Raw genomic sequence first — 24,148 nt, forward strand, 5'->3', positions numbered from 1 at the left:
CCTCGTCGGCCGTGCGCAACTCGAAGTGCAACACGAGGCAAATAACTTGTGGGCAAAACATTTCCCTCTCACCAAGAATACCACAGCATCCGCTGCGATACATTTTTACGCGGACGTTAGTTCGCTGCCAGAAGTTAGCAGTAAGCGGTACGTCTAGCTCTTCGCCAGCGGCCAGCAGCACCGTGATCGTTTCATCATAGAGGGCTTGAAAATTTATCCGAAGTGTTGGCCGAACGTCCGATTCGGCGAAGTATGTGTTCACTTCGTTAAGTGTGGGCCATACGCTACGGGAGCAATGAAGTCGTACCGCCCGCTTAGTGCGTACGGCGTCGCCATAAATGAGCATGTGCAGACATTCAGTAGAGCTCACTGAGGATAAAGGGTGCATAGGAGTGACATTTACGATCGCAGTCAAAGTTCTATGTCACGACTGAATTCACCCGAATCGAGTAAAAGTGCGATCGGAAATGTCTGATTATGATCATTTAATCCAGACCTGGCTCGGCCACAATTGGAAGGGCCCGTATGGAAGAGGCCTCAATCGATGCAGTAATAGATTTAAATTTCTCTTCTCTGCAGCATCAAACCAGTGATCACGCATTCATATTAAACTAATGGAATGAACAAAGTAGAGAGGTGCCTGCGTATCATGTGCTGTCTTAATCACCTAAACGCGAACACGGCTGCATTTGTCCCAGTGATTGCCTCCTATGTTTGCGCTCTAAATAACATGACGCAGTATAAGAGCAGCAGGACACTGCCCAGGCCGCAGCCAAAGAGGTCAGTTTTTTTAGAAAAGCATCAGTGGACGCCACAGAATCTGCCGACGTATGATGGCTGCCCTTTGTCGCGGGCAATCCCAAGCCTGAATAAATGGGAGGCTCTGCTATAATAAACAAAAACCCATCAGATTCAGCAGGCGCTAGTCCGACGGGCCCGCGACATCCACTTGCTCAGTGGAGTCGTTGACGGTCATAATAAAGTTCTTTCTACGTCTGTCTTTATTGGCGCATTGCCGAGACCCGTGTTTGTCACTGCTTCTCGTCTCTTAAGGCTCATTCACACTAGGCCAATACGACACCGATTTCGGTCTGGTGACTGTCAACGACAGCGCATTTTTCTTTTTCTTCGTTTCGGCGCCTCTCTCACATTGTACCGACGTCTATCAATCTGCCCACGGTCGGTCGAGAGCTCGGCGTCGGTACAGTGTGACAGAGGTGCCAAAACGAAGAAAAAAAACGCTGTCGCCGACAGTCGGCAGACCGAAATCGGTGTCGTCTTGGCCTTGTGTGAACGCACCTTTAGCAAGCGGAAGACGCCGTTCCCACTGCCTTTTTCGTGCGGTTTAGGCATCCGGCCATGCAATATCTCCCGGGAATGACGAACTGGCCGGGCTGACGCGCACGAAACACACAAACAATTACGAACACGCGTGACCCACGTAGCTGTCAGCGGGTGCCAACTTGCATTTGGCGTGCTTTTCGGGCACCAACAGCTCCCGCGTGGGCCGGAAGATCACACGGCCGACTCGTCATGACGCAGCTGTGTTAGGGCCTGTTGTAAGATTTATTGTCACGGAATTGTCACCGCTACTGTTGTCATGTGATCATTGTCGTCGACGAATAGCCATTGTCGCCACTGGCGTGCCCGTGCCGTGCACGCAATTTCTCACGCATGGTGCCACCTTGTAGCACTTCGGGAAAGTGAAATAAAGCTATGTTGTCCGCTTCTTGCAAAATGCTTCGATTAACATTATTTCCCACTGAACGTGGCTGCTTGAGCATAATTATTTTCTTTTGTGTTTATGCACGATAACAAACCTGTATTTATATAAGATAAGTCGCGCACAAGACAGCGCCACAAAAGATACGCACCGGCGCGTCCACGCAGGCGTTAAAAGATGGCTCCATAAATACCGCTTATTTTGAGAAATCGTCGGCTGTTAATAAAACTTTGAAACTAATTTTATTTGACTTTTTTCAATACCGTTAGAGCGGCAGCAAAAGACCTTTTTCAGCAGCATGTGTGTATTTGTGAATTGTCCGGTTTCGCCGCTACTCTGATGTCGAATTATGCATACATTCTGTGTTAAAGGCCAATTCATTTGTTCGCTGATGTCTACTTACAAGCAAAACAGCTTTTTATTCCTAAATAACGAAACGTCGTGCTCACCATTGTTACAGATCCCATGTGTACGCAAAGGGTGCTGTAAATTGTCATACAAATTCCTAAAATGAAAGCTGCAACAAATGGAAACATTGAAATTCAAGCTGAGTGATCAATGAAGATTTTTCCAAGCATGGGCGGTGCACAAATCTCGACGTAGTGGTTACACTATGTTTCATCTCTATCTGAATTACAGCATGCGGTCAGATGTTTAGCTAGTCTTTTTATAGCTAGATGAAAGAAAAAAAATGGCTGAACACATCCCTTATGCATCTCCATACAAGCAAATCTTTGTTTGTTTTCGAGAATTTTGCATTGAAGCACAAGAGTACAATGCGCAGGTCTACTTATTTACAGATTACGACGGAGCCATGGCATTGGGTCGTATCTTCCCTTGTTCCTAAACTGCTTCGAGCTTTCGAGGAGGTGCCATTCACAGCCGAGAAAAAGGATAAAAAATATATCACAGTTATTGCAGCCTGTACCGTTACTACCAAAATGTACTTGATTACATAGCCGATAACATCTGCGAAAACAGCGACTAACTCACTTATCGTGTACTTACACTAGTGCAAGTGTCTATTACACAGGATAGCGCGCCAAGCTGAACGAAGGTCACACAAGCTATCGCTGCATCTTTAAAATCATATTGAAATGTTACTGCCGTAAAACATTAGCTCGCTGTTACGCCACTAATAAATATATTGAATATCTCGTGTCACTTTATGACAATACACTTTAAATCCAGGATGCTTAAATAGTTACAAAACAGAAACGTCTGTCTTCTTTTCAGCATCTACATTAGGTGTTATACAGCTCCTATAACAATGTCGTAGCAAGCACTTGCTTTGAGCCATCTGCTTACCTATTCCACGTGTGATCCACAGCACATGATGGTCAGCATTCTTGTATCGACGAGCAATCACATCCACATATAGTATGGCCACTTGGGAGTTAATTGTAGAGGACACCGTGCTGATAGAGGACGAAATAAATTAAGAGAAATGAGAAGTGGTTAAAGCTTGCATAAATTTCTAGCGGGCCGTGGAATGTATTCTGAAAACAAGGCGAAGAAATTGTGGAAACTCGCCGCTATGAAAAATTTCCATAAGAAATGTCAACGAAGCAATATGCGCCGAAGATTATCATTTTAGCGATGCTCTTCGTACCACAGACAAAATTTTTCGCCCCCTTAAATCTGACACAGCGTCAAAATACTTTTCATCCACAAACTATGTAGATTTATATAAGGGAATTTCTTAAGGAATTGCGCATGGCCGTATGCGTCTTCTTTAATATATAATTTTGTGCTCACATTTCCGCTATTTTCACATTTTAGCACTTTTTGCCAGGCGATAGATTTGCACTGGCTCATAAGGGGCGAAAGAGTAACACCATTAGTGAATACACCTTTGTACGTGTCATTAACACTGTAAATTATTACGGGAATTAAAACGTGTGCTTTCAACGTAAAATGTTCCTTATTGGTGCCAATACTGCACCGTTCACTACAGCAGGCCACGTTCTGCATATTGACCAACTTCTCTTCCGAATCTTGACACAAGCAAAAAACTGAGCCAACCGGCCACAGGAACAAAATACTTGTATGTAAAACGCAACATAAAGTATCGGCGCACGAGGTCTAGATTACTCATTTGGTGAACCCACCATGCTAGCACAAAATGCTCATGTAAACTACTACAACGAAAACGTTTTTCACTCTGCACATGGACTTATCAGTCTATGTCCAGGGTAGAAGTAGAAGTAGACATGAAGTAAACAGTATAATTCCTGGAAAAGAACTACTTGAGATTCACGCCCCCAAAACCACAATTTTGACCACTTGGGAATCTTTGACGTGCACCAAATGCATACCACACGCCCATTTTTGCACTTGATACCCATAGAAATGCGGCAGCTCCTGTCGGTAATTGATTCCTCTACATCGTGATTAGCAACGCAACGCCACAACCGCTAAGTCACCATGGTTAGTAAAAATCGGAATGTCCAGGGCTCCTTTACTACTCAGTAACCTCTTGAATAAAAACCAGAAGATCGGCCACCAATGTATGTATAGCCGTTCTTGAAGTCCTTAGGGCATTTTCGTTCCATGCTTAAGGACGCCGAAGTCAGGTAGCTCATGGGTCAGGCAAGCCACACAAAGAATTTCAAAAAGAACATGCGGAGAAAGCTCCTTCGCTTACCTTGTCGCAGCACTGACGATGCCTGCAAGAAATAAACCGAGAAAGCCGGGTACGTGAACCAAATACGTGTTTACGTAGTAAGGGAGAATCTGAAATAAAGTTAAAGAAGCTGAGACATATTTCTTATGCAAAAAAGATACGCTACACGACACAGCTCGGTTTTTTTACGACCGTAAGGTGTGCAGTTTAAAATATAAGCGGTTTACTATTAACCATCGCTATGTGTGGCCGAAACCCAAAATTGTTTGCTCACTATTACCCCATATGTCAGGTCAGCTCTCTCTAAGCAAGAAATTGAGCAGTTCATCGTACAGTTCACGGAAAATTTGCATTTACCGCGTTAGGTTGCCTGCGGTCATTGCGGAAAGATTGGACAAGTGCTGAACTTCTGGTGCACAATAAGAAAAAAAAGCTAGATCAGCAAAAAGCACAACAAATAACCAAATTTCATTAGGACTAAATGGTTGTTTTTGATTAAATACATTTGGGAACAACTATAAATACATGTTCATCAACATGACAACCCCCTAATCAACGATCATATGGGTCCTCTGCCGGAGTTGCTTCTGCAAAACTTGACGCTCATGTTCATCTTCAGGCCTCCTGTGTCTGTTTTTGTCTTGCTCGCGACATCAGCAATCAGACAAGCCCGTATCATTCGTTGTCTTACAATTGTGAATCTTGTCGCCTTCCATGAACGGGGCTGTGGGCAACTTGTACAGCGAAAGCGGAACAAAATGAGACCCGGGGCCAGATGCGACATAATTCACTATCGCCATCTAACCTGAAATCCTTTCACTAGAAAACCCTCAACATTTGACAGTGATGTGTCGCTCGCTTTCCGCTTCAAGTGACTTAAATATTATCATGTTTGGTCGAACGAACCTCCAGGAAAAAAGAAATGAGTAGTTAAATGTGAGCTATGGGGTGATTTAAAACGCAGCCAATTCTGCAGTTACGTTTCTGGAGGACTGCAATGGCACGAGGAAAGTCTGCACAATAAACACAAGAGTTGTATCAGTATCCTTGTTCACTAGGCAGAGCTCTTGAAATGTTTTCACCGTTTCTTTTTTCTTACTTTGGAAAAAAAATTCCAGTATTACTGGGGGTACAAAACGCTTCATTGCGACGCTTTAGAAAGCTACAATCAGTGTGAGTGGTTTGTATGCTCGCTCGTACAGAGTAATATTTTTCCTCTCTGTCTAGGATGGTCAGAAAAGGGAAAATATAGCGAAGAGACCTTGCTCACGTAAGGGAGACATCAAAACATAAATTGAAAACATAGCCTTACTCGCATTGCTGCGAATTGCAGTAAAACACCAAGGCGAGACTCTTCGAATTGCAGCACTGCTTTTGTCTAAACCATTGGTGAAGCTCTGATGCGACACCTTTAACCTATTCAGGCATTTTTTGTGTGCCTGGTGTGCTGAATGACAGATCAAAACGATCTGAACTTAGCACTGTGTCGAACTAATCCCCCCACAAAAAGAAGCTGATGATGTCTGAAGCTGCCAAATATGGGGCCCAATCTGCGGCGAAAAACTAAAAAACAAAGAAATGTAATGGCTGAAAAAATAGGGCCACGCCGTCCAAGGCACAAAAGGTGAAAATTTCTCTGTGCCCCACCAATGTCATAGGAGAGGAAGTGTTTTATCTGGTTGAGTCTGCCTGTTATCTGTCTGGATTCAGTCCGAAGCATGCGCGCACTGCACCCACAAAGGTTGTCATGGAGTCCGTGGTGGCCTCTTTCCTTGCTTCAGCTGTAAATACTAGCCCTAATTCATTTTTACGGAGGTGCCTCATTTTGCCAAAGGGATGCGGACAAACCGAGACATTTGATGATCTTACAGCGAAGCTGTATATGCCTAGCTGAAACGCTCCTGGCCCTACTACAGAAACGCTACTGCGGGGGTATGAGCCATTGTATTCGTCTTACGTGACGGACGGACAAATTTCTCGTAAAGTAGGCATAGAAATGGCTACGCATTTAAAACTTTTACAACGAAGCTGCATATGCCAAATCGGAACGCTCGCGGTCCCACCACAGGAACCCTCCGGCAGAAGATGTGGCGCGCCATTGGCTACGTCGATAGTGACGGCGTTTCTCTCTCACACCAGAGCACGGCCAGAGCAGTATCTCTCCGACTTCGTAATAGGTTAAAAAATTGCAGGGTCTCTTAAGATCTCGCTTAAGAGGTCATCAGCGAAAGCCTACTCTTCCTCCGCTTATCATTGGCCTCTTTCTCTTTGCCTCTTCTCTTTCTCTTCTTTCATTTAGTCATTACTGCTAACTACTAAGCATTTTTAGTCATTTGTAATGAATTGTGGTCATTACAAGCCGTCGTTAGAAATGTTGGTCATTTCGTAGTCATTACTAGTCATTACAAGTCATTTCAGTAATTTGTCTTTACAGGCCATTACTAAGCATTTTTAGTCATTTCTAATCGATTGTAGTCGTTGTAAGTCGTTAGACATACTGGCCATTTCATAGTCATTGCAAGTAATTTCAAATAATTGTAATGAAGAAAAGAAGATAATGACATCGCGATCATAATCAAGAGCGGAAGGCCTGAGATCGGCGCTCGAACACCACCATCTTGTTCTCTCGACCTACTGTTCCGAGCTACCGCCTCTTTGTTGGACTCGTCCAATAAACCTCCTTACATTTGGTGGAGGTGCGGGGTACGCACATCGCCGGCACCTTGGAACTCCGATCCCGTACGTTGCACTCGACCATGCAAGCTGACGCTGCCCAACCGCCGCCATCTCTCCCGGTCGCCGTTTGCCCTGGCCCGGTTCCCCAGCGAGACCCCCCGGTATTTTCGGGTACGGAGTGGCTGTCGGCCTACGAGAAAGTTAGTGGATCCAACAAGTGGGATGACGCTGCTAAGCTGAGTACCGCGCTGGCGTGGCGAACCTGGCTGGCGTGGCGAAGCTTTGGTATACGAACCACGAATCGGAATTTGAGAACTGGTCCGCTTTTAAGGAGGCAATATCTGCCGTTTTCGGTCGCCCTGCCGTGCGGAAGTTACGCGCCGAGCAACGGCTGCGCACACGGGAACAGGAACCTAACAAAACGTTTACCGCCTATATTGAGGACATAATCGATCTCTGCAGGCGCGCTCATGCTTCAATGAGCGAAAGTGCCAAAATACAGCATATTATGAAGGGTGTCGACGATGATATCTTTCAAATGCTTCTTGCGAAGTCTCCTGGCACAGTGTCTGAAGTGGTAACTCTGTGCCACAGCTATGATGAATTGAGAAGGCAGCGGGCTCTCACCCGACCCTCATCTCACACGTACAGTCAACCACTCGCTGCACTGGACATCGTGCCGGACCAGTCACACCTTCTCGCACAAATGAAAGAATTTGTGCGTGAGGAGGTGGCCCGCCAGTTGTCTCTCCTGCCGTTTGCTCAGCGCCAGGAGCTCCCACAGCAGCAGCAACTGCAGCGACCAATCCCGTTTGCTCCCGTGCTTCGGCACGTCATCCAAGAACAGATTTCCGAGGCCATGCCGGTGCCCATTCAGCAGCAACTTGTCGCCGCGCCTCTTAGTTACGCTGACGTAGTAAAGCGGCAGCAGCTTCAACAGCCCTCACCTTCCCATGGTGTGTCGTATGCTGCAGCCCCGATTCAGCCGTCCGTGACATGGGCTGCTCCCATCACTGCGAATCCCTGGCGAACACGCAACAACCGGCCGATCTGTTGTGCATGCGGTGGCCCTGGTCATATCGCCCGATTCTGCCGCCGTCGCGCGCCAGGATACTCAGACGCCCGTTCGCAGAACTACATGGATCGTCCCCGCTCTCGGAAGACGACGACGCCGCTGACGGAGCGCACGCGCCTCGTATGGGCTCCGTATATTTCAAACTCTTGTGGCCAAACAATCACCGCTGGACCCAAACTAACGTCGGAACCAGCTTCTGGAAGTGTTCTGCTACCGATCAAGACCAGTCCCGACGCCAGGGACCCAGAACAAGGGTTTCCACGACCACAACATTGCTAACCCTAACAAGATCTTCAGCTGCTCCGTCTGGCGGAGAGACAGGTGCGCTGCAGCTACGAAGGTGCGCGGCGTCACTGTCGCAGTCCCGGCTCCCGAGGACTTCGCCCAACGACTCGCACCCTCGTGAAATCAAGTAAGTGCAGTCCCTCCCCTCGTCATGGAGGTAGTAGAGGTTGAAGGCACGGAAATGGCCCCCGAAGAAGCTACCGTTGAAGCAGGGTGGCTTGTCAGCCACCGTAAGCAACGACAGACTACGCAGGCATCATCCCTACTCATACACGGATCCCTCTGTGCAACAGCAAGCGCACGCACCGAGAGTACCGAGCAGTCCGCACTACGCCGACGCGCACCACGGCAACCACGACTTCCGAAGAATGATATCAAGATCGTCATACGCCCAAGAGACGGTTTCAACGTGTCCAAACTAGGAGACGCCCAGATACGCGACTCAATACTGCAGATCACGGGCATTACAACCAAAGAAGCAGAGGACGACATTTACCGCTCATGCACGGATAATAACGTCATTGTAGTTAGCACGCCAATGATGTCTAACGCCGAAAAATACTGTCGCATCCGCAGTCTCCCCATCGGAGCAGTCCGCTACGCTGCCACAGCATACGTCACACCGCCGGAGGACACAGCCAAAGGAGTCATACATAACATCCCTTCATATGACACGGAAGAAGACATTACCAACAGTCTCGTTTACAAGAAGAACCCTACGATTCTGCAGGCCCGACGCATGGGCAGTACTAATTCAGTGCTCATCGTATTCGACGGAAAGCAAGTACCGTACCATGTCTACTACCGCGGAGCAGAGTACAAATGCTATCTACATAAGAAGCGCATCGAGGTCTGTGACATCTGCGGGACCGTCGGCCACAGGGCCGATGTATGCCCCACACCAACCCAGAAGAAATGCAAGAGCTGTGACACAGTAAATCCGCCGGCTGATCACCCCTGTCCCCCTTGCTGCGCGCTCTGTGGCAAAGACCACCCGACTGGTGATAAGTCCTGCCATCGCCGCTTCCAGACACCACACCTCCTACTCCAACGACGATTGGAACGCCTACGACTGGGACAACAAGGAGCTGACCAGGAGACGGGGCCATCGACTTCTGCAAATGGAGACTCAGCTCTGCCAACACCGAAGTCAACACTACAACCGCAGGCTCCCGAACGCAGCAATTCACGAGGACGCAGTCGGTCTCGTGGACGCAGCCGCTCCCGAGGCCGCAGTCAGTCACAAGGACGCAGTCACTCCCGGAGCGGACCGGATTCAACACCGCCGCAGCAGCAAGGAAACGCAAGCCTCAGAACGACCACAGTTAAAGTGCAAGACGCACCCCCCAAGGTAAGCTGGGCCAGCATTGTCTCCCACACAGGTCACACCACACAACCTATAGCAACCCCAGTGACCACAGTTAGTGACGCTACCATGCACAACTTCATGCAGGAGCTCCGATCCTTACGTGCTGAGATACAAGAACTCACGACAGAAAACGCTAATCTGAAATCACAACTTGCAGACACACAACCAAAACATTTACCATCAAATGCAGACATCCTTCCTGTCCCTGCAATAGATTGCCCGCAAACCACCCAACAACCAACCTCGCACAAACGCAAAGCTCTCGAACCAATCTCAAAAGCGGCAGCACCAGCATACACTTTAGAAGGAAATGTCAACTGTGAGGCTCTCACTGAGCTGCAACAGCGGATAGAACGCAACCTCAACGAAGCATTAGATTGTAAGCTTGCCACATTGCTCGACGCCTCCATTGCAAAGGCTCTCGAACGCGCAATGGACAACCTCCTTACGGCGAAACTACAAACGCTACTACTGCCCAGAATTGAGCAAGCCTTTGCGGCAAGAGAACAACAGCGACAGGAAAACATGGACGACACGCGCAAAGTGCTTCAAGACATGGTCGCGACTTTGGCTCAAAATCACAACACCCGTTTGACAGAATTGGAAAACACCCTACTCCGTCCCAGAGCAGGTCCCCTAAAGAAGCCGTACTCGCGTCCCGACAAAGATGGCTGCGAGTAATCCAGAACGTGTTACCTACTGCATTTGGCAGTGGAACTGCCGGGGCTTCCGGCGAAAGCGAGCACACTTAGAGCAATACATTACCTCTCTCGCACCACATACTTCCCCCGATGTTATCGCATTACAAGAGACCGGAGAAGTGGCTAAGCTGTCGGGATACGCGGCATACACCGCAGTTTGCAGTGATAACCGCAGGCCCCAAGTAACCACACTAGTTAAGCGAAACATTCCAGTTATACAGCATCATACAGGCATTGATACAGCAGCCCACATTTTTCTGGAGATCATCCCGTCTGCAAGGCGCAAGCAACAGAGCCTCTTCATCCTCAATGTGTACAGCAGCCCCAGAGAACAACATAGGTTTCTACGACTTTTCACCAAAGCAGATCAAGTAGCTAGGGGAGCCCCCCTGCTCATCGTAGGGGACCTAAACGCCCCTGCGGTGGCATGGGGATACCCAATGGACCGCAGAAAGGGAAGACAACTATGGCTTGACGGACAGAATCTAGGTCTTACTCTTGTCACGGATCCAACTTCTCCCACTCGTATGGGAAACAGCGTTAGCAGAGATACTACTCCGGACTTGACATTCGCAAAACGAATTCCACAAGCAGACTGGATCTACACACAAGACAACTTGGGCAGCGACCACTATTTAATCCAAACAACAGTTCGAGCGGGCCCGCGAAATCCCAAGGGTCGTCAACTCCGCATAACGAACTGGGACGCTTTCCGGCAGGCCAGAGCCCTCACCTCTTTCTCGGGTACCCAACCCCCTTTCGAAGATTGGATCGCATCCTTGCTCCAAGACGCGAGCAAAGCCACTAAATTGGTGCCTGAAGAAGCCAATCTGCAGGAGGCAGATAGCAAGTTACTTCATATGTGGGAAGCCCTCGCCAGTCTGCAACGCAGATACAAACACAACAAGCTCAACCGAACGCTCAGGAAACGTATTAGTACTCTCACCCTTCAAATCGAAGACTATGCACAACAACTTACTCGTCAAAATTGGCACAGCACATGCGACAGCATGGAGAGGCAACCAAACCTGCCCAAAACGTGGAATATCCTCCGTTGCCTCCTCGATCCGGCTAACAGCAAGAACACACAACAGCACAACTTGCAAAAAATTATTCACACCCATCCGGGCACGGACGCACAAGTTCTTCAAGAATTGATAGACCGATACATAGGACCTCAACCTACTACACCCGCTCCAGCATACACAGGCACCGATAACGACCACCTGGACGTGCCCATAGAAGCGGCAGAAGTACGTGAAGCCATCCTCGCACTCCGCCCTAACTCAGCCCCGGGACCTGATGGCATTACTAATAAAATGCTTCGCAACATAGATGAGGATTCTATACTAGCCCTCACAGCTTATTTTAACGCATACTGGGAAACTGGAAACCTCCCCTCACAATGGAAAGAAGCCAAAATTATTATGATTCCCAAACCCGGGAAGCGCCTCCTACTCGAAAACCTCCGCCCTATCTCCCTGACTTCATGTGTCGGAAAGGTCCTCGAGCACGTCATCCTCACACGCTTAACCAGACATATGAACGACAACGACCTCTTCCCCAATACCATGGTTGGCTTCCGCCCGAAACTTTCTGCTCAAGATGTCATGATTCAGCTCAAGCACCAAATTATCGATGGCGACAAAAGCTCCAGGCTGGACACCAGAGCCATCTTGGGGCTAGACCTAACCAAGGCCTTCGATAACGTCACGCATGAGGCCATACTGAACCAACTGGCACAACTCCAGGTTGGACATCGAACATATAACTACGTGAAGAATTTTCTTACAGGTCGCACGGCGACCATTACCATCGGAGGGTTGCAGTCGCCAATTATTCACTTCGGCAGCAAAGGCACGCCGCAAGGATCGGTTCTATCCCCTTTTCTGTTTAACGTGGCCTTGCTCGGACTACCGCCTGCATTAGCCAGCATCCCCAACCTCAAGCATAGCCTCTACGCAGACGATATCACCCTGTGGGTCACCGGGGGCAGCGACGGGGACATCCAAGACACGCTGCAGCAAGCCATCAACGAGGTCGTTGCATACGTAGAACCGCGCGGCCTGGCGTGTTCCCCACAGAAATCAGAGCTCCTTCTGTACAAGCCTAATTGGGGAGGTCGACGTCCAGACCCTCACCCACCCGAGATAGAACTTCACGTGCACCAGCAACGCATACCTACAGTACCTAGCATTCGTATCCTTGGCTTACGCATCCAACAAAACGGCAGAAACACGGAGATACTCAAGCAATTAGATAAACATGTACACCAAACCACTCGCCTCATTGCACGCATCGGAAATCGACATCACGGCATGAAGGAAAGCAACCTTATACGCCTGGTAACCACCTACGCCCTGAGGAGGATCACCTATGTCGCCCCGTACCTTAGCCTCAATGACACTGACAAGCTCAAACTCAATACCATGATCAAGAGGGCCTATAAACAAGCCCTACATCTTCCCATCACCACCTCTAACGAGAAACTGGACGCCCTAGGCATTCATAACACCATAGACGAGCTTATTGAAGCGCACCGTATTAGCCAATACGAACGACTTGCCAATTCCACCACGGGCAGGCACATTCTAGGCACCCTAGGCATAACCTACACCACCCAATTCGGACCAAAAGTACCCATCCCTCCAAACATTCGTGATCAGCTGGTTATCTTGCCCATACCTCGCAATGTGCACCCTGAACACAATCCGGAGCGACGTGCAGAAAGAGCTAAACAACTAAAAAAGCGCTACGACCAAGCCGCTGACGTAACCTACGTAGACGCAGCAGAGTACCCCAACCAAAACGCCATGGCGGTCGTCGCAGTCGCGGGTCCGCAGTACCACCTCTCCGCGGCCGCATCAATATTCGCCACGCTACCCGAAGTAGGAGAAGAAACGGCCATCGCTTTGGCCTACGCGGCTACCAATGCACACTGCATCATCAGCGATTCAAAAACGGCCATTCGTAACTACGCAAGAGGACTCATAGCACCCCAAGCGCAGAAGATTCTCTCTGGCACTCCTCCATCAAGGCAACGCCGCGTGCAGATCATCTGGGCCCCTGGTCACTCGGGTCTGGCTGGAAACGAAGCCGCCCACAATGCCGCCCGAGCTCTCGCACACCGGGCGCATCATCCTTCTCCTGCGTCTTCCGATCCCGACCAGCCCTCTGTTCTGCATCGCGGTCACGCGCGGGACCGAATGGTCACGTTGAGAGAAATTCTCCTGCACTACCGCAGAGAGCGGTTACGCTACCCCCCAGCACACAAAACACTGAATAAGTCTCAATCCACCAGTTGGCGACTCCTTCAGACACGAACTTTTCCGAACCCCGTGCTTTACAACCGCATGTACCCCGATGCATACTCACCACTCTGCAAAGCGTGCAAGGCCCGCGCCGACCTCAATCATATTATCTGGCAATGCCCCAAAGCCTCACCCACCAACACCTCCCGCACTAACACACGCATCATTAGTACGGCCGAGCAGTGGGAGCCATTGCTGCTCAGCTTGGACCCAGAGGAGCAGCTCTGGGCCGTCCGGATGGCCGAAGACGCCGCCAGAAAGCAAGGACTGGCCGCCGTCTGAGGAAGGGGGGGATTGGGGGTTAGCCTCCCGACCCCCGCCACCCCTTAACCCCATCAAGGACACAATAAAGTTTTATCTCTCTCTCTCTCTCCCCGCTCTTGTTATGAAAGTCCGGGTCCGCAAACAAGCACGTCTTCACGTGACTATCCGCAACCCACCTGTCGTCGCTCACCTTCACCCCGTCGCCGATCCTTGTCGCCCATGCGTCGTCGACCAGCCCCTGAACATGAGGGAAACTAGCTCCCGCAGTTCGTGAGGCAAGAACTGCGCTGTCAAAATGGTCAAGTCCTCGAACATTGCCGTCAAATACTGTCGAAGTTTTTGTAGAAGGCACCCATGCATATTCACTTGTCCATACCGGTGCTGCCGTTTCTGTTATAGACGCCACACTTTGTCGCACGCTTCGGAAGGTGACCACGCCTCTTGAGATGATGCCCTTACGTACAGCGAATGGAGAACCGGTTCGGCCTATAGCTGCCTGCACTGCTCGACTTATTATCGCTAAAAAGCACTACATTGTTGAGTTTATCGTCCTTTCATCCTGCTCGCACGACATCATACTTGGCTGGGACTTTCTATCGCATAATCACGCCGTTATTGATTATGCCACATCTGAACTTGAGCTCTTCCCGTTGTGTGACCAGTCTTACAACCCCGTTCATCAAGCCGCACACAAACTAGTCATAACAGAAGACATAGAAATTCCGCCGACAGCAGCTGTTTTGCTCCCCGTGTTCACCAACAGCATATGTGATAAAGCTGAATTCTTTGAACCATCACGCCTCCTTTTAAGTCGGAAGCCACTTCTTCTGCCTTATTCGACCCTCTCTATTTCGAATGGAACAAGCGCTCTCTGCCTCACAAATCCTCTTCCGTATCCCATCAAACTGCTTAAAGGTGAATTCCTTGGAATGCGTGCAACCCATTGATATCGTCCAAACTTTTTCCGTGCAGCAAGATTCAGTTCGACGCGACATCGACGTCGTCAGGGCTCTTAATCTTTCTGATGTACCAGCTTCCGACCTATTTAATTCGTCGATCGCAGAGGGACTGTCACCATTTGAACGCTCTGCTCTTCCCCAGCTGCTCTACCAGTTCCGCGACTCTTTCGATGTTGCCCAACGTGCCCTTGGCCGAACTTCTACCATTGTTCACTACATTGACACCGGCTCCAACTCGCCAGTGCAACAACGCCCTTACCGTGTCTCCACCGCGGAACGTCAAGTTATTACCGACCAGATTGACGACATGCTTACACGCAACGTTATTCGCCCTTCACAAAGTCCGTGGGCACAACCTGTGGTTCTCGTTAAATAAAAGGATGGATCAATTCGAGTCTCCCTGGATTACCGGCGCCTAAACAAGGTCACTCGAAAAGACGTGTACCCGTTACCCAGAATTGACGATTCCCTTGATCGCCTACAGGGTGCCGAGTTTTTTTCATCGTTAGATTTGCGTTCCGCGTATTGGCAGGTGCCTTTACCAGAGGCCGACCGTTCAAAGACACCCTTCGTCACGCCTGACGGTCTATATGAATTCAATGTGGTGCCCTGCGGCCTCTGCAATGCGCCTGCCACCTTCCAGCACATGATGGACTCGGTTCTGCGGGGTTTGAAGTGGCACATGTGTCTGCTACCTCGGCGAACTTGTTGTCATTGCGTCAGATTTCGCAACCCATCTGGAACGCCTCTACCATGTCCTGACGTGTCTGAAGACCACTCAGCTGCAACTAAATCTCAAGAAGTGCCGCTTGCTGCGCGAAAACTTACAATTCTCGGTCACGTCGTATCAAAAAACGGTGTGCTTCCGGACCCGGCTAAACTACGTGCCGTGAGCGACTTCCCCAAGCCGACGACTCTAAAGCAGTTACGAAGCTTCGTAGGCTTATGCTCCTACTTTCGTCGGTTTGTGCGCAACTTCGCCTCTATAATCGCGCCTTCGACCCAACTTTTAAGCAGCGCCTCCAATCTTTCGTCATGGTCTTCTGAGTGTGACCAAGCCTTCTCCACCCTTCGCCGTCTCCTGACGTCACCACCAATACTGCGCCACTACGGTCCTACGGCCGCAACTGAGGTGCACACAGACGCCAGTGGTGTGGGGCTCGGTGCTGTTCTCGCACAACGAAAGCCTGGGTTCGCGGAGTATGTCGTCGCATACGCCCGCAGAACGCTCACCAAGGCTGAGTCAAACTATAGTGTCACCGAGAAAGCATGCTTGGCAATAGTCTGGGCGCTTGCCAAGTTCCGCCCTTACTTATATGGCCGGACGTTTGATGCAGTGACGGACCATCATGCATTATGTTGGTTGTCTTCGTTGAAGGATCCGCCAGGTCGCCTTGCCCGCTGGGCTCTTCGACTTCAAGAGTTTGACATTCGCGTTATATATCGTTCCGGACGCAAGCATGCCGATGCTGATGCACTGTCGCGGTCACCACTATCCACCGAAACTGCGTCCATATCCACCATAGACCACCCATTGTCAGCTCTTGACGTCACCACAATCTCCTCTGCACAGCGCCAAGATCCCTGGATCACTTCGCTTCTTGACGTTTTATCCGAGGCACCCACCCTTCCGACCACTCGAACACTGCGACGCCAAGCTTCGCACGTCAGCATCCGTGATGGCCTCTTGTACCGGCGCAACTACTCGCCAGATGGTAGGAAGTGGCTCCTAGTTATCCCCAGAACGCTGCGCTCTAAAATCTGCGCGTCCTTTCCCTCCGACCTGCAGTGTGCTCACGGCGGTGTCTTCAAGACCTATGAAAGCTTACGCAAAAGTTACTACTGGTGCGGAATGTTTCGATTTGTCCGCAAGTTCATTCGCGGCTGCCACGAGTGTCAGCGACGAAAAAAACCACCGCATCCTGCCGCTGGGTCATTACAGCCCCTTCCATGCCCAGACCGCCCATTCGACCGCGTTGGAATTGACCTTTATGGATCTTTACCTTTGACCACGGCGGGCAACCGATGGGCTATCATTGCTGTCGACCACCTTACACCATACGCCGAAACCGCTGCTCTCCCCACGGCGACAGCACAGGACGTCGCCTCTTTCATCCTCAAGCATTTTGTGCTTCGACACGGTCCTCCTCGCGAACTCCTCAGTGACCGTGGCCGCGTATTTCTCTCTGATGTAATCCAAGCACTTCTCCATCAGTGCAACATTGTACATCGGACGTGTACTGCCTACCAACCTCAGACGAACGGTCTCACTGAGCGGATTAATCGGACACTGGGCGACATGCTTGCGACACATGTTGCATCTGATCACTCAAACTGGGACCTGGTTCTTCCGTTTGCGACATACGCGTACAACACCGCTACGCAAGTCACAACCGGGTATTCCCCCTTCTTCCTTCTGTACGGTCGCCAGCCGACGCACGCTATCGACACGGTGCTGCCATACGCACCAGATGCCTCAAAGTGCACGCCCATGTCGGAAGCCGCCCGTTACGCTGAAGATTGCCGACAACTAGCCAAGCGCTTTACTACAGCCGACCAACAGCGCCAGAAAAACGCCCGCGATGATGATCACTCTCCTGCCGCATCAATCACTCCTGGAGCACTTGTGTGGCTGCTTGTACCACCCTGCGCCCCTGGCTTGTCGTCCTAACTTCTCCCAAATTATATGGTCCCTACCGCGTCGTCGAGTGTACTTCCCCCGTAAACTACGTCATTGAACCTCTTACGCTGCACGGCGACCGTCGTCGACGTGGACGTGATGTTGTTCACGTAGACCGCCTCAAGCCGTACTCGACCCTCTTGTCCCCACCTGTTAGATCGCCAGAATGGCTCCACCTTTCTCGACGGGGGCAATTGTAATGAAGAGAGGAAGGTAATGACATTCCGATGATCATCAAGAGCGGAGGGCACGAGATCGGCGCTCGAACACCACCATCTTGTTCTCCCGACCTACTGTTCCGAGCTACCGCCTTTTTGTTGGACTCGTCCAATAAACCTCCTTACATAATTATTAATCATTACTTCTCACTAGTAAGCATTTTTAGTCATTCATGTTCAATTGCGGTCATTGCAAGGCGTCGTTAGACATGTGTATTTTCGTTGTTGTTAATAGTCATTTCAAGTAATTACTAGTCATATTAGTCATTAATACTCATTAATAGATATTCTTATTCATTTCTACTCAATTGAGGTGATTAAAAGCCGTCGTTAGAAAGATTGGTCATTTCGGAGTCATTAGTAGTCATACACGTCATTAGTAGTCATTATTTGTCATTACTAGGCTTTATTAGTCATTATTAACCTCTACCAATCTCTATTATAAAGTTATCATTCACTAACTGTCACTATAAATCATTTTTCATCATTCAGTGTTTCTTTATTCTGTCTTCATACGGCGTGATGACGCTTCGGCGCACACTACGGCCGGTCAGGTCTCCTGACACAAACTTCATCACGAGCCTAGAAAGGCTTTCGTCTTAAATATGTGTCCCTGTTTTTAGAGAAATGAAATTTGCGGCCCCGTTGTGTCACATGGTAACTACAGTGTATAACCGAGTAATAAACACTATGGTTAACACATTACGAAACAAATATGTGCAACCTAATTCCGAAATACTTTGATGAACCCGCTTGAATAACACAATGAACAGCTGATTGCAACCCCTGCATAATGGTAATTACGCGAAACCCCATGGGCGGCATTTCAAATAAACAATGTAATAAACCCAACTCATACGTGTCCATAACCTCATTAAGAAACACAAGGATGTAAGCAACCCAGCGATAAACACCGCGGCCGCACATTTCAGCTTCGCTGGTTTACCATCTGTACGAGGTGCCCGGGCAGTCATTTTGTGAAATAATTTTTCTCATTAAATACACTAATCAAAGTGAAATTACTTTCTCAGGTGACAAAAGAACCTAATAGCTTCTCAGCATATTTTTTTACAATCATCATTAAATAGAAAACATTAGAAATGAATTTACTTATTTCTGTTCAATTTTACCCAACCTTATTTTATATGGCGGTGTCCTCGTTAGTGGCTTCTAACTCAGTGATCTTTGTAAACTTTTCATGCTAGAGATTTATGCAGAATAATCAGTTACAGTATATTTGCGAAAGTCTGTTTACCTGCCCAATTTATTATACTGATAAAATCCATGCGCTAATGAACGTGCGCGAAACTGTGCTATCTCTGTCTCTCCTCTCTCTGTCTTCATCCCCATATCCCCTTCCCCCCGCGCAGGGTAGCGAATCCGGCGTGAGTCTGGTTAATCTCCCTGCTTTTCCTGTCTTCTATTTCTCTCTCTCTCTCTCTCTCTAATGAGCGTGTATATTCCTTTACAGCACATTTATTGAAGCCATCGAAGAAGAAAATAAACCTAATTAAATAGAATGGTCCGGCAGTTATGGTTGTGGTGACCTCAGGTGGCAGCTCCAAGGCCGCGTGATTTATCGCAATCTATATCGTATTATTCTTCCAAACCGCAACGACAAAAGTACCCAGTCCAGGCCGTGCACCATCGTTTCACATAGCATGCTTTCTCTCTTGCAGCCAAAGAGCATAAATGTAAAAAAGGGTGACCTGATAAAACGGGACGCTTATATGGAGTGAATTTCGCCTTAGCTTTAGCTAGAGCAATACTATGATTGAAACGTAAGAAGTGCACTCATGCATTTCAGTTGACTGCCAAACAAAGCATTTCTTTTAAGTTGCGTTATTAGCAAGATACTTAGTTAAGTTATTAGCAAGATTATTTTGTGAATAGTGTTGGTGGCAAGCAAATGGGCGTAAGTGCTGAGGGCTGTAATCCTCACTTGATCGATGCTGGCTATTTTCCCCAGCAGTCCAGGATCACAGCCACGAAACCAAATGGTCAATGCGACACCCAGAGCCAATCCTGAGATATAGAGCAGAAACAGGAGCCATGCGCCAGTGAGGGCAGTTCTGCGGGAAGACATGTTGACCCAATAAAGCCCAAAATTCTAAAGCAGCGTGAGCAGAAGAGGGCGAAATGGGAACAGACTAGATGATCGCGAACGACTGTAGGCTTATTTGAAAGGCATAATCCATGTCTTTACATGCCGTCTATGTAATCCATAATCCACGTAAAAAAGTTGTACATGTATACGCATGCGCAAAAATTGTCTTAACTGCCTTCTCCATCGGCTCGCTCTAGAATGCTTAGAAAGTACAGCTAGCAGCACGAGAGGCACAAAGCACTATGTTATCAACGACATAATTAGTTGTGCAAAAAAAGACATTTCTTTATTAGGAAAGTTTATGGTGGGTTGGCTAATCAAGAAGGAGCTTCCTTCTTTTTCCATTTGACATGCTTGAAGAGTTTCACGCGTGCTCATGTTGGGTAGGCTAAGCGAACAGGTAATGAAGACAAGGAAAGCGTAGGAAAACATTTGACAGTGCTTTATTTTGAGTGCCGAAATTATAAGTAAATGGAAGTGAAAAGTGGACAAAAAAATATTTGCTCTAAAAAAATTTGCTCGAAGATGGCAAAAGTTTGCCGTCTCATTATCATGAAAAGAGGTGGAAATTATGTGCTAGCATGATTCTTCAACACAGCTTTGCCATTGTGCAGCCAGAGACGCTATCAGATTGTCCGTAGCATTTGTTCTAATGAATGCGCGAGAAAGGTATTATGTATGCTGCGATTCCGCAATATATACTCGTTGTTGAAAGTTAGCGCCAAAAGTGTGTGTCATCTATGTTCTTCTTTTGTTCTGTTTCTGATACGCTACGCCTTTTGCCTCAGTCATGATATCCCCAAAATCCCAAAGGTGCAACTTTATTCCACTTGAGTCGGAAGAAACAGAACGCCCCTTATTAGGAGTGTCATTTGAGTTCTAAATTGTACGCCGCTCTGGCTGGGCGTTGTTTTAAAAGCTTAAGTCAGGAATATATCACCTCCAAGAAAGAAAGAACAAAACAGTTTATATAAGGCACCAAAATTCCTGATGCATTAGTGTTTGCATTATAGCATGTCTGGTACACTCATTACTGTATCATTTCGAAATCTCACCCACTCTGCCTTTTGTCTAACATGTAGGACGGCACCTTTTTAAACATCCAAAGTGACGAAGTTTCAAATACATAGCATAGAAATACTATCATATATCGACTGTGTACTTTATGGACTGCTAATCGCAGTATCAGCAACGACGCACTATATTTAAATCTGTTTTGTCATATTTTTCTGCGGTCAGATAGGTTCATCTCAATTTTCTTGCACCCACGATATTCCACCTTTTGTCAGGCGATGACGTCTGGATAAATACCCACTTAACAAAGTTTGCACGTGCAATCGTTATCCCTTCTCAAGCTTTCCTACAAGCAATTTGCGGAATAAAGGTGAAGATGCAGCGTACAGCATGTAAGACACTAGCAATGGATGGGTTAAAACGCTTTAGGAGTAAGCTTCAGCGATGGTACTACCTTTGAGCTTCTTTGATCGTCCGAGAAGCCAGCAGCCGTTGAGTCACGACTTGGTCCATGCATATCCTGTACGCTGACAAACCGAATGAGCCAAAAAAAGCGGCCCATATGTTTTCATCACTTGTGAAGTCAAGGCTGTAGCTGTGAAAAAAAATGTTTCATTATTTAACATTCTTTCTCCTATGCAAAAAACGCGACCCTTGTGTTACAGGTATCGCAGGAGAGACTGCGTCACACAAATGTTAAAACTTTTTAGTTTATATACATTTGGCATAAATAAACAGAAACATTGAACAGAAATCTTGATTCGGATAATCAGACGTCAAATTAAAATGGATAAACGCTTCTATTTACACTCCCAAGGAAGATGAAATCCGTGAATAAATAAAGATATTGTTTTTCATCCATAGAGTACCCTTAGTGACACATTGGTACGCTCATCTTTTTCTATATGCAATTTAAATATGGAACCATTTGGCCAGGTCTCCGTTGCCTCTGATTATGTCATTGCTATTGAACTCACTGTGAACAGGAATTACCACGAATGTGAGGCTTCTCGCAATGTATGGATTGTTTGTTTACATTTGTGTCGCATCAGCTCTGAATTTCAATTTTTATTTTTCCCTTCCTCTAATAACCGCCACTAGTGGGCTGACAATAATGAGTGAAGGAAATTCTTGTAGGCCACTGCGTATTTTTGGGCAAACGCTCAAGTGCACCATCTGGTAGCTCATTGGGCAACAAACACTTTTAACCTAATGCTGTTGCGGGTGGTTATTTGTAATTTCGTTGCTTTAATTTTGTGGCTAGCAGAAGCGCTTGCTGCATAAAAGTCAACACATGCTTTTGCTATTCCCGTTTTGCATTTTGTATAAACCTAGACAACGGGCATCACCCCCTATACGCCCCTCGGCGCGCTTGAATGCTTTTACTAGAGACGGATACTTCACATCGGCTTTGCTGCCACTTTTCTAGTTTCTGTATTCAAACTCAAATAACCCGTCGCTGCTTCTTAATTACAACAGAGCTTTCTTTTGTTCCTAACTTTAGCCTAATAACAGGGTTGCCACCCAAATACCAGTTTCGTTGCCACCGTTAGCTTCTCCGCACTAAAGGGGACTGCGCTGCTCTGCACTCGGTTCATCCCAATTACCGCCTAGATCGTTTCTCGCAAGACGAAGCCTGATCTGTTCAACACTTGCGGGAAACAAATCCAATTTAAGCAATCTTAAAACTCAGAATGACACTTCAAGTAGCGTTTTCCCCACGATAGCTCCTTAAAATATGTCTTCAAGAGAACCTCTAGCGTGCGCGTCGGCGGGTTAACGCACCCGTGCGTTAACGTACACGTCTAACGTACCCGTGCGAGGGCCCTGCCAATGGCGCAGAGTGAAAAACACTCAATGCGATATTGTGTAATATGCAAAGTAATATGCAATGCAAAGGTGTAATATTTTTGAACTAAGGAGCGATGATTACGTTTCACTTCAATTAGCAAGAACGCTGTTAAAATTTCTAACTGAAAGTCGCCTCATCTCTCGGCTCAAGAACGGCCTGACAGGTAGGTTCTGACGCACCTTGCGCAATGTGTAATCGTACCGAGCACCGTCTACATATATCATTCAAATTCTATTCTCATTATATGTAGTGTCTCGCTTCATTGTTAATTTTCTTTCCTCACCATCCCTTATACGAAGCAGCCAGCCCTCTGTTTAATCTAAAAATGTCCTCTGCCTGAGCCTCACCGATTTACAAAAACGGTCTGAAACATTTTGTTTCAGCAATGTTTTCCTTTTCAGCCAATAAAGTTAAGATTACTTCTGCTCACTTAGCGAGAAACATAAGCGCAACCAAGGGGCAAAATTTATCTTTGGTTTCAATTGTATAAAGCAAACAGACAGTGAGAAAAGGGAAAGCACATGTGCTACTGTTACTTTTGGAATAAATCCATAAATCATTAGAAAGAGGAAAATGACAGTGGAGGAAACGACAACTTCCCTCAGGTGTAAACCGAAATGACATATACCGCTTTGCGCGTGCGGTGCTTTACATTTTAGGCCACCGCGGCAGCCATCCTTCCAGCGTCTTTCTCTGGTATCTGTGTTTGTGTAAAGATTAGTCTTCGGAGTGTTACCAGTGCTACTGACGGCCACGTCGGCGGATGCAACACACTTTTAACCGTGGGTGCGGCATATTAGGTGAACTTTAAAGCCAGCAATCAGTGATATCGCGCTTGTAAGTGTTCAGTTCTGGAAGGTACGAGCGATGCTACAATTCACGGGTTAAATGTAATGATGCAGAGTTGCGACCTGGCTATGAGAGCGGGCCTGTGATGCAGGCTGATGGAGGGCTCTAGAGGACACAACTCCCGTGTTCCAATTGCTCTTGTTCATACCTGTACAGACGCCAGATTCATAAATGACCTCGCGAATACGTGTGACGGAAAAGCTCGAATGTTTTGACTAAAGCTTCTGCTCCCCTAATTCATTGTTTCAATCATGGTCAAATCAGTCAGCTTCCTTAAAGGGCTAAACGACCTTCACGCATTCCCACCACCTTCTCCATCAGAAACGAAACGCCACAACACTATATAACTAGAAAATAGCGAGACGTTGTAAACCAAGTATTATTGCAATATCGATTATATGGACACTCCAAGCGCATCTTGGCCACCGCCGGGATTTTC

At 47.8% G+C, this 24,148-nt stretch overlaps 1 protein-coding gene across 1 annotated transcript in view; it reads right to left on the reverse strand.

Annotated features, from left to right (window-relative positions):
* Positions 1-19,936, reverse strand: part of LOC126522198 (sodium-dependent multivitamin transporter-like) — an 83,773-nt gene extending 63,837 nt beyond the window's left edge. The window contains exons 1-4 of the mRNA XM_055066301.1: positions 19,830-19,936; positions 4,371-4,459; positions 3,032-3,141; positions 2,173-2,240 (exon numbers count right to left, since the gene is read on the reverse strand). Coding sequence (XP_054922276.1) covers positions 2,173-2,220 — 48 coding nt within the window. The 5' untranslated portion in view covers positions 2,221-2,240; positions 3,032-3,141; positions 4,371-4,459; positions 19,830-19,936. The remainder of the gene's footprint in view (positions 1-2,172; positions 2,241-3,031; positions 3,142-4,370; positions 4,460-19,829) is intronic.
* Between the last annotated feature and the right edge of the window lie 4,212 nt (positions 19,937-24,148).

The sequence above is a fragment of the Dermacentor andersoni genome, chromosome 6 (genome assembly GCF_023375885.2).
Source record: "Dermacentor andersoni chromosome 6, qqDerAnde1_hic_scaffold, whole genome shotgun sequence".
Lineage (NCBI taxonomy): Eukaryota > Metazoa > Arthropoda > Arachnida > Ixodida > Ixodidae > Dermacentor > Dermacentor andersoni.